General features: G+C 39.0%; 1 protein-coding gene across 1 annotated transcript in view; it reads left to right on the top strand.

The window, feature by feature from the left end:
- LOC141581415 (uncharacterized) overlaps window positions 1-10,690 on the top strand; it is a 578,148-nt gene that overhangs the window by 268,951 nt on the left and 298,507 nt on the right. Inside the window, exon 9 of the mRNA XM_074386828.1 lies at window positions 10,411-10,485. Coding sequence (XP_074242929.1) covers window positions 10,411-10,485 — 75 coding nt within the window. The remainder of the gene's footprint in view (window positions 1-10,410; window positions 10,486-10,690) is intronic.

Raw genomic sequence — 10,690 nt, 5'->3', positions numbered from 1 at the left:
AATGACTGTTTAAAAGCAAACGTGGGTAAAACTGATGGTTTCTCAGTATGAATAAGGGCAGTGGTACCGAATTATACCAGTATTCGTTCCACTCTTCACGGCCCCTTGCAGTTTGTATCAAAGAGCATGTTTCACTGAAGAATGTCCTTGATGAAACAGTAAAAATTAATGATGTTACTAAATCTTGGCCTCTCTTTTTAGTATCCTCAGTAGAAAGTTCACATAAAGCGCTTCTGCATACTGAAGTATGGTCATGTTAAAGAAAAGCACTTGTGATTAAATTGTGAGCTGAACAAGCCAATTTTTCACAGTACACCATTTGTATCTGAAAGTATAACTGACTGTTATCCATAAAATTAAGTCAAGTGAGTCTGTCATTTCAAGGAAAATAACAAGTATTTCTCTATAATAAAGCTAAAACTTTCAAGCTGAAAATCTCAACTTTGAAAACTCATACGTACTACTGTGAGCTTGAAGGCATCTCCATATTTGAAGACATTTTTATAATGGTGGTGATACTAATGAAAGTGAGTTTTTGACACTCTAAGTAAACCAAGTAGCCAATGCATAATATTGTAACAGCCAGTAAGGGGACAGATCCATTTATTGTACAAGAAAGCTCAGTGACTATTAGTGAACGAATTCATTGATATGTACAATCCTCTTATAGCTATTTTAATCAGTTAGCACTTCTGGAGTTTTGGTGGGGTTAAAGAATACCCACAGTAACCTGATAGCTTTATAAATACGCCTCTTTCCTACTGTATATTTGCATGAGGCTAGGGCATCTTTTTACTGCTTCTTTCCAAATGAATTGCAAACAAAGACATAAACAAATACACTTTGGAACCCTTAATAATTTAAAAGATTTTTACGAACCAAAAAACCCACAAACGATTTACTGTAGCACTGTAAAATAAGCACTCTACAGCTTATAATGTCTAGAGTTAGGACCTGACAGCGTGTTGCATATGACACAAAGTGATGAGCTGGAATAAGAAGACAGGTTTCAAAGAGCTCACCTGTGCTTTATGTTGTAACATATTGCCATGGTCACACTGTGGAGAAAAACAAAAGTTGTAAGAACTGATTTTATCATTTGTTAGGTCTGAAGATATATTTCCAAAGGCGGGGGAGGGAACCCTCTCAGTGGCCCTGGAATCGTGTATTCAAAACAATATCATGTGAGCACTTTTCTTTTGTTTTAGTCCTCTGGCTCTACAGCAAAAACAGGAGAACCAAAATACTACGCAAAAGGCTGATAGAAGACTTGCGTCTGCAGATGGTTCTTAGGTATAAATGATGACATATTCTCCCTGTCATTTGCTCTTCTGCCCATAGAACCTTTCATTCTGTGCAAGTTACTTATATCTATGTGTTCATATGCTTACATTTAGGCCAGACAGTAGTGTTTTGCTTTTTAAGTTGCTAGGCCCTGCATTTCAGCTGATTTAGTACTCACCCATTTGTCATTATTTCCCTAAAAGCACAGAATGAATGTGCTTTATACCAAACAAAGTAATTTAAAATCGCCTATGCATGATTAGTAGAAAATTTATTAGTAAACAGCATAACGCATCCAAAAATCGATGACACTTGTAGCTCTCCTAAAATAAGCAGTACTAAACACACAGCGTAACACCACATCATACAATATTAATGACAGGTACTTTACATTAGTTTAAAGAAAGTATGAATGAACAAATACAACTCTTTGGATGTATGTTACTGTGTTACAAAGACATCCACAGATGTTGTGTGTCAGGAAACAGGGGCTTTTCTTTGATAAGGTCTGTCCTTCCATTCACCCTCAACATTTAAAATGAGGCTGAGAATAATTTGAGAAGGCAAATTGGAGTTGTAAAAAGTAGGCCTTACAACATTATTAGCATCTAAGAGAGATATTTCTATAGTGCTTCCAACAGTGTCATCTCCAAATTATAAGATCACAGAATTTGAAGTTACATGCTGACAAGGACCACCAAACCTCACGTGACACTCCATGCACCGCCCATTTTACAGTTAAGAGAACCAAGGCTTAAGACGGATTCACCCAAGGTCCCTGAACAGTGCTCCTGTGAACTGCAGGTGTTCAGAAAACACTACGGTGTGGTATAAATTGAAGCATATGCACACATAGATAGAAAAGACTCGCACAGATGAAAGGCTTTATGGGTAGAAAGAAGAGCAAATGACAGGGAAAACCTGTAATTTTTATGTTAGAACCATCACTTTTTCACACAAAGGAAGCAGTAGCCTCCACATTTGCTGCACACTGGATCACCGGGGGAGCTTTAAACAGGACCTCAATGTCAGCTGGAGACATTCTGATTTAATTGGTGCTGGGCATGCTTTAGGCATCAGGGTTGTCGGTAAAGTTCCCCAGGTCATTCCAATGTGCAGCAAAGTTGGGAATGACTGAATTAGGGTGAAGATCAGAATCATCTGGGATGCTTTTATCCATATAATGATGTCTCACATACTTCCTCATTTTCCTAAAAGGCTTGTGAGTGTCCAGAGCCGGAGGGAAGGTGGAGCTGGGAAGATGCATGTGTTTGCAGACATATGTTTTGAAGAAACAGTATAAGTGATTCTAATATGGCTCACTTCTTCCATTGAGAACAATGCTCTACTAACCATGAAATACGTTTTTCAAAATCTTTCCTAAAAGCCAATTTTCTATATTAACTTGCTCAGTAAACCTTTCTTTCATCAAAAGCAAATATACCAAATAATCCCTTCTAAAACTGGAGAGTAAATTAAAACTTACTATGCTTCAAAAATAGACTTCTAGTCCAGGCACGGAAGCTTATGCCTATAATCACAGCATTTTGGGAGGCTGACTTGGGTGTATTGCTTGAGCCCAGGAGGTTGAATCCAGCCTGGCGAACACGGCAAAACCCCTTCTCCAAAAATATATATTATTTTGTATATATATTTCAATTTTTAAAAAAATCTTGTAAAATTTAGACCACACTGAAAGAAAAAGTAGGACTTTCACTTGTTTGAACAAGGGCAAGCTTAAAAACTACTTTTGAATTGCATACTGAGACATTAGAATCTTTTGAAATCAGAAGAAGTCAGGGACTCTAGCCAAGAAAGAGTGGCTTTTTACTTAGGACTGAATACAAACATTAAGTGATGCCACCATACAGATCAAAGCTCAGGGCTTTAGACACAGGTGAAGTCCAGTTCTTGCTGAAACAGAATTGGATCTCAATTATTGTTATACATGAGAGAGGAAAGTCACATTATTAGGAGTATTAATGGCCATTTTTGATTAAAGTAGAAGTTACTAACAAATTAGCTTAAAACTAGTACATTAGAGACAAACTTAAGCTTGTAACTTAGTCGTGTTTATAGACTGGAAAGTGAAGTTAGGGATAAGGACATTAACATTCTGAGGTACCACTTGTCAAACTGTTTTCTGAATATCAACACTCATAATGGAAGGACATGTTAATAATATTTTTTGGACATCTCCGTTGGAGCTGGCTTTTTAAAACAACTTGAAGCCATCTGTCAAGGGTGTTGTGAAAGGGCATCTCTGATTGTGGCCTATGATGTGCTGGTGCATGATGGGAAAATTTAAATGCAGATACACTATGGTGCCACTGGAGGACAAGCTGTTCCTTCTTCCAAGAGTAGTTCCCAAAGTAGTGCCCATCGTGCTAGGCCTATGGCCCATAAAGAACTACTAATTTTTCCTAGAAACATCCAATAAAAAGCACCTCTCCTGCCCATTAGGTTCAATACTGTCATAACAGAAATGCATCAGATAAAGAGCTGTGATTATTCTGGGATGGCTTATTTGCTAACTGGCTTTCCCTTTTACCACACAGTGTCTAAGATTAAAAAAATTCATCCTTAGGTCCTGAAAAATCCATATATCATTGACATCAGCTTCTTCAACTGCCTGCTGAAAAGGGCAACCAAATGGCTGAACTAACAGCGGATGGCCCGCATGCTTTTAGCATACGGGGGTCTGTCACTCAGCCCTTGGCAACCTCGTTGTACTCACCATCCTAATATTTGGCTGAGATCAGGCTTGCTGACTGTGCTGTTATCCAGGAGTATGGTGGAACACGAGCTGTATTTTCTATCAAGATGCCATGGAGGTATCTGAAGAAGAAGGAAGATAGAGAAAGACATCACAGTAGGATAAACTTACCAAAGTTTGGGTTTTTTCCCTTTGTCACAATGTCAAACAATAAGGCATTAAGGTATTTTTTATACCCCGTGACCTGTCCGAGTGTGGTATCATGTGCAGCTCTATGGGAAACTCATTGGAGGCTCTCGTCACAGATGATGTTTGAAAAATGGGTTATAAAATGCTGCCCTTGATATGACACTGATCATCAAACCTGGCAAGCCACTATTATAAATTCCCTTTATAAATAATGGGAAACATTTATAATGGAATTTCATGTTCTTTTTCTGATGCAGGAAAAAGCACTGAGATTTTCTATTTCTTTTATTCATTAACTGCAACAAAATATCATACATTAAATAATATTGACACAAGAGCATTTGATTGCAGTAAATGAAGACCTAATACTACATTTACTCCCTTACTAATCCTTAATGTGTGCATTCAAGAGAGAGTGCGATGGAACCAGTGTGTTAGAGCCAGAGAGTGTGCGTGCCAGAGCTGCTCAGTCACCAAACAAGTGAGGGGCCATAGGTCTCCCTGGGCCTGTTTCCTTGTGGGAGGATGGAAAAAGTACTGCTTTTAAGACTCTCTCACATCCAAAAATCAGATGATGAAAACGACTTTTGGAATGTAACTTTCACTTCATGTTTACATAAGACTGCTATGACACTACTCAAATGAGAACTTCTGAGAATACTCTGCATTCGTTTCAAAAGTTAATTGATTTCATTCTTTAAGTTATTTGATGCACATTATGGCACATTCCTGCCTCACTCGTGCTGCTCTCTGTCTGGAATATTTATTCCTTTCCCCCTTGTCCCAGCAAGCTTGACCTCATCCACCTTCTGGGATCCCTTTGCCTGCAGCCACACCACAAAACACTTCTGTTTTTGCGTACACATCAGTGTAATTCACTGTGTGTTACATGCTACAATTGCCTGCAGGGCATCCCCCTCATGAGAAAGTGAGCCTCTCCAGGAGAGGGAGAACCCCTTCTCTCCTACCTGCAGCTGCTTAGCACAGAATGTGGGAGAAATTAAGGAGTTCAATAAGAGCTTGACCAATATTCAAGTCAGTTACAGTTTGGAAAGTAAATCTTCCTACAGATACAAATGAGTGAAAATTCATCCACAGTGCTATCAGAGATATGACAGTGAACCTTTTGAACCCTGTAGAAAATCAACTATCTCTAAAACACTTTCAAAATATCTATTCTTTGTTGAGAGTGCGATAGTCAATACGGAAACTGCCTCCATTATATTAAGTAAATGTTCCTGCTGGGCAGGTGAGGTGGTTTACTCCTGTAATCCCAACACTTTCATAGGCTGAGGTGAGTGGATCACATGGTCAGAAGTTCAAGACCAGGCTGGACAAGATGATGAAACCCCATCTCTACTAAAAATACAAAAATTAGGCAGGTGTGGTGCTGGGTGGCTGTAATCCCAGCTGTTGAGGAGGCTAAGGCAGAGAATTGCTTGATTCCTGAAGGCGGAGGTTGGAGTCAGCTGAGACTGTGCCATTGCACTCCATCCTGTGTGACAGATGAGGACTCCATCTCAAATTTACAAAAGGGAAGTGAGAGAGAGAGAGAGAGAGAGAGAGAGAGAGAGCGAGAGAGAGCGAGAGAGAGAGAGACAGAGAGACAGAGACAGAGAGAGAGAGAGAGAGAGAGAAAGAGAGAGAGAGAAAGTGCTCTTGGCTAAAAATAATCCCAGTAGCTAAATGCCAATCACCAAATAGTTGAAAAGATCAACAGCTTTATTTAAAACCACAAAATACTGATTATTTTAACTGGAAAAAAAAATAACTCAGATGAGTTTTCTTTCCTCCTCTTAATATGCTTGTTTGCATCATATTATCACACTCTTCCATTAGGGTCTCTCGCAAACTCATTAAAGACACAACAGGGTTGGATCTACTACTAATCAGTCAGTATGAAAAAAAAGGCAGGGTACAGAGAAGATCTCGTGGTTGTTTATAAACCTAAGCTGCATTTAAACATTGCTAGTAGCCAACAATCCGAAATATCCATAGAGTCCAACAGCATTTTGCTGCTTTAGATGCTTTGTACTGCAAATTCACTTCTTTCTTAACCAAAATCCAAGATGTTTTTGAACAACATTACTATTTGAAGGACCAAATTACCCTTTAAGATAGAAATGTTTTAACTCCAGCAGAACTCTTATGTTTCTTAAGCTATTCTGTTATAGATTACATTAACAGTGTTATGTGATTATATGTGTATACTTTTGTTGTCTGAAAAACAAATATGGCATAAAAAATAAAAATGGACTGATTCAGATACTTTCATTCAAAGGGAAAGAAGGTATCCCTTAATGTCACTACTGTTGAGGTAGTGCAGCATAATACTTTAAAATAAGAAAAGTCAATTCTGAGGAAAATTCCATACATGAGAATAAAAATAACAGGAATAACGCACCAAAACACAGACTAACTGGTACAGCCTCAGGTGAAATCTGTCCCCGTTTTTTTTAATTAAAATGTCCTATCACTCACTGTGACCTCCACCTCCAAGTTCAAGCAAGTCTCCTGGCTCAGCCTCCCGTGTAGCTGAGACTACAGGCATGTGCTACCATGCCTGGCTAGTTTTTGTATTTTTAGTAGAGATGAGGTTTCACAATGTTGGCCAGTGTGGTCTTGAACTCCGGGCCTCAAGAGATCCACCTGCCTCAGCCTCCCAAAGTGCTCGGATTACAGACATGAGCCACCACACCCGGCCCTGGAGATCACGGTTTTCTCCCCACTTTTTATGACATGTTTTAGATGTTTTTAAAATAATTAATGACTTTTAGCTCACTTGAAAATTTCCAACACTTTGTGTGCTAACAAAATCGGCTCCATCTATGTTGCACAGCAATGGGACCACATGGCAGGTACGGAGTTTGAATAGAGTTATTACACAAGCCCTGAGTGGAAAAGTGTAATATGCTTATAATAGGTATAACTAGAAAATTGTCTGAATTAAGGTCATAATTATGTTCCATTAAACTTAGATTTACACTTACATATAGGTTCTAAATGTGGGTTAAATATGATGGATTGACCACAAATTTATTTTCTCTTCCTTGTGAAATCTCATGAGAGTTAGTCATAAAATAAACATTATACACAGAACCAGGAGACAGGATTGACAGCAGATGATTCTGAGTCAATGTTGCAAGGTGGCAAGCAGATAGAGGAGTGGTAACTGACATAAAAGCACAACCCTGGTGCCCACAGGGAGTGACCTGAACAGAAACAAGCAATGCCGTGTATTTTGAAGAACCCAACACAGTCTCCGAAATCATAGCACATGGTACCTGGGAAGGTAGGGTGAAACACAACAGAGCCAGCAAGGTCAATAGTAAGTCTGTGGTTAGAACCGCAGGTCCACCTATCCTCCCATCTTAGAAGGAATGTGGATGTGTATTCCCTGGATATATTACACCTGAAGGTTTCTGAGCTCAGACCCACCAGGGATGAAACCTGGGAAATGGGAGAAAATGGCACACACAAAGGGAAACTCAACCTTGCTTCCCAACCCTGCTTCCAGAAAACCAGCAGCCATGCTTGCACCGCCCAGGCAATATCACAACCAATTTAAATTTAACTTAAAAATCAGACAGCCTTAAAAATGGGCACAGTAAGTTAAAGACTTTCCTGCATAAATCTGACATTTAGGAAAATAGAAAAGAGTTAGAAAATTCACCTAAAAAGGATCATGCTAACAGCACTGGGTCCCTGTTACATTTCTAAGGAATCATGACAGATCGACTTTTAATTTAAACAATTAATTTCTTAACTTTTCGAAAGTTTACTCACAGAATATATGCGAAAGCTTCTCCTCTTTTCTTGCACTAAAAGTAAAAATATAACTAATCAATTTTGGTATAATAAAATACCATAGAATAAAAGTAGTTGCTAGTTATCTCATCATCCCTATATAAAACAAGATACATCTGATTATCGCTATATAAAAAATCAATTAAAAAATTTTAATTTAAACAAAATTTAACATTTAAATAATCTGGCATGATGAATCTCTGAGTGTAAAATCTGAAAACACAGTTTTACTTCTTGACCTAACACATATTCTATTACGTTCAAATGAAAGAATCCCCGTGTAGATAAGGAAAGGCAAAATAAATTAGGGAATGTCTGTGATTACATTTCAACATCGCACGTTGAAATGTAATCCCCAGGGTTTGAGGTGGGGAAGTCTTTGGATCACGGGGGCAGATCCCTCATGAATGCGTTAGTGCCATCCCCTTGGTGATTAGTGAGGTCCTGCTTTGAGTTCATGGAGGATCTTTTTGGGGTTTTGTTGTTGTTACTGTTGTTGTTCTGAGACGGGGTCTCACTCTGATGCTCAGGCTGGAGTACAGTGGCGTGATTATGGTTGACCGCAGCCTTGACCTCCTGGGCTCAAGTCATCCACCCACCTTCCCCTCCAGAGTAGCTGGGGGTGCAGGCATGCACCACCACATCTGGCTAATTTTTAAATGTTTCATAGACACAGGGTCTCACTCTGTTGGCCCAAGGTGGTCTCAAACTCCAGGCTCAAGTGATCTGCCCATCTTAGCATCCCAAAGTGCTGGGATTGCAAGTGTGAGCCACTGCACCTGGCCTGATCTGCTGATTTAAAAGACTGCAGCACCTCCCACTCTCTCTTGCTCCTTCTCTCACCATGTGAATGATGACTTCACCTTCCACCAAGATCATTAGATTCTTGAGGCCCTTGCCAGAAGCACATGCTAGCACCACACCTCCTGTACAGCCTGTAGAACCGTGAGCCCATGAAGCCTCTTTTCTTTATAAATGATCGCATCTCAAGTATTCCTTCATAAAAATGCCAATATCTGGGACAGATGAGAAATTTAGCTAATAAAAACGTTTACCTATTGTATTTCTGAACCCCTATGCAGCAGTGTTTTGTTTTCTCATTCTACATTTACACATAGCTTACTTTCATTATCAGGATCTAATAGCTGACAGCTCTAAGAACCAGTTTCTGGCCAGGAGTCAATCGTGAGATGCGCAGGAATATCTGGCAGTATCCCGAATGACCTCTCGGTCATCTAGTCATACATTACTGATAAAATAAATGGGTCTTTACTCAACTGAAAGGTAGCCTACCTTAAACTTAAATGTCAAAATGAGTATGCCAACCTAACTGAACAGGGTATCCTCAGCACACACAATCATTTTGTTCTACCAATGTCCAAAGAATAAAAGCTCCAAAGAGGGACTTGGGCCACACTTTCTTCCCTACAATACCTCCTCCTTTGAAGTTGAACTGGTCTCATTGACACACATTTCTAACCACTGAAGTGACAGGGGCAGGGGATTGGTTTTCTTCTACTTCCGTACATTCTATGTGTGAGAAGCCCATGGCTCTTGGAAGAAACTGAGAAATTTAAGAATCCTAACCAGAAATTACTAGCTCAAGTCAGACAAAGTCCTCGCAAACTATGAAAATGTACGTGAACGACCCCTTTTTCTTGTGCTGCATTAGTTCTGATGTTATTCTAGAACCCACAGTTCTTGTATTCTTGTCGTTAAAATTAACTGAAAAACACGGGGTATGGCTTTTTGAAAATAGAGTAAGATAACAGAACATTATGAAACATAAGCAACAGTACAGAAAAATCCTACAGTTCTAATTCTCATCCTAAAACAGGCAGGATATGGAAACTTTACACTAGTTTCACACACTAAGGCTAATATGGAAAACAGCACAGGGCATGTTACGTTTCTATTACATTGCAATGAAAAAGTTGTAGCATCCACTTGGATGTGACTGTGGTTAGAGCACTGTGAAAAAGGAGGCCAACATCACAGATCCAATCTAGAACAATGGATTCTTTTGATTTGCTGCAGTGAAATCCAAGCTGTGGCCTAAATCCTATCAGTCATTATTAAAACATACTCTTTAGAGCAAGGGAAAAATGTCAAAGACGTATGAAGAAAAAGGCATAAATCCGTGACTACTACACTAAATCATGTGGCCAATTAATTGTGTTGGTGAAAATGTCACCAAATGTGTAAACACAAAGTCTGTATGTTTCCAAAAACAGTGACAACTAAAGGAAATTATATCACATGTGAAAATAAGTAAATCTATGAAAAGTTGAACATTTTTAACTAATATCTGAGTTTCTCTAAATACTCTCTGTTATATACAAGACAGAAAATGTTTAGGTTTTCCTTGAAAGCAGAAATAATATTGTCTTACCACTCATTTGATACTTTCTCAGGAAGAGTGTGCTTGCCCTTGGACGGACAGAAGCAAGACCTGTAGAGGAAGAAGAGGAAACACTGTCATAAGTGAGGTGAGTACAAAAGATTCTTTTTAAAGCGACATAGCCATTTTAATCACTTTTACAGTCTTGAGAAAAGCTTTTAGTAATAAATGTCAAGAAAATAAAGGCACCAATGTCCCAATTCCACTGGAGAATACAAAAATCACAGAATCTCTGCATGCATGTGGAGTAAAACCGGGCTGGGGCTGGAACTTCTTTTTCAACCTTGCACCTA

The sequence above is a fragment of the Saimiri boliviensis genome, chromosome 1 (assembly GCF_048565385.1).
Source record: "Saimiri boliviensis isolate mSaiBol1 chromosome 1, mSaiBol1.pri, whole genome shotgun sequence".
In the NCBI taxonomy this organism is placed as follows: domain Eukaryota; kingdom Metazoa; phylum Chordata; class Mammalia; order Primates; family Cebidae; genus Saimiri; species Saimiri boliviensis.
Note: the sequence above shows the minus strand (reverse complement) of the source record. Positions and strands in the feature narration are given on the sequence as shown.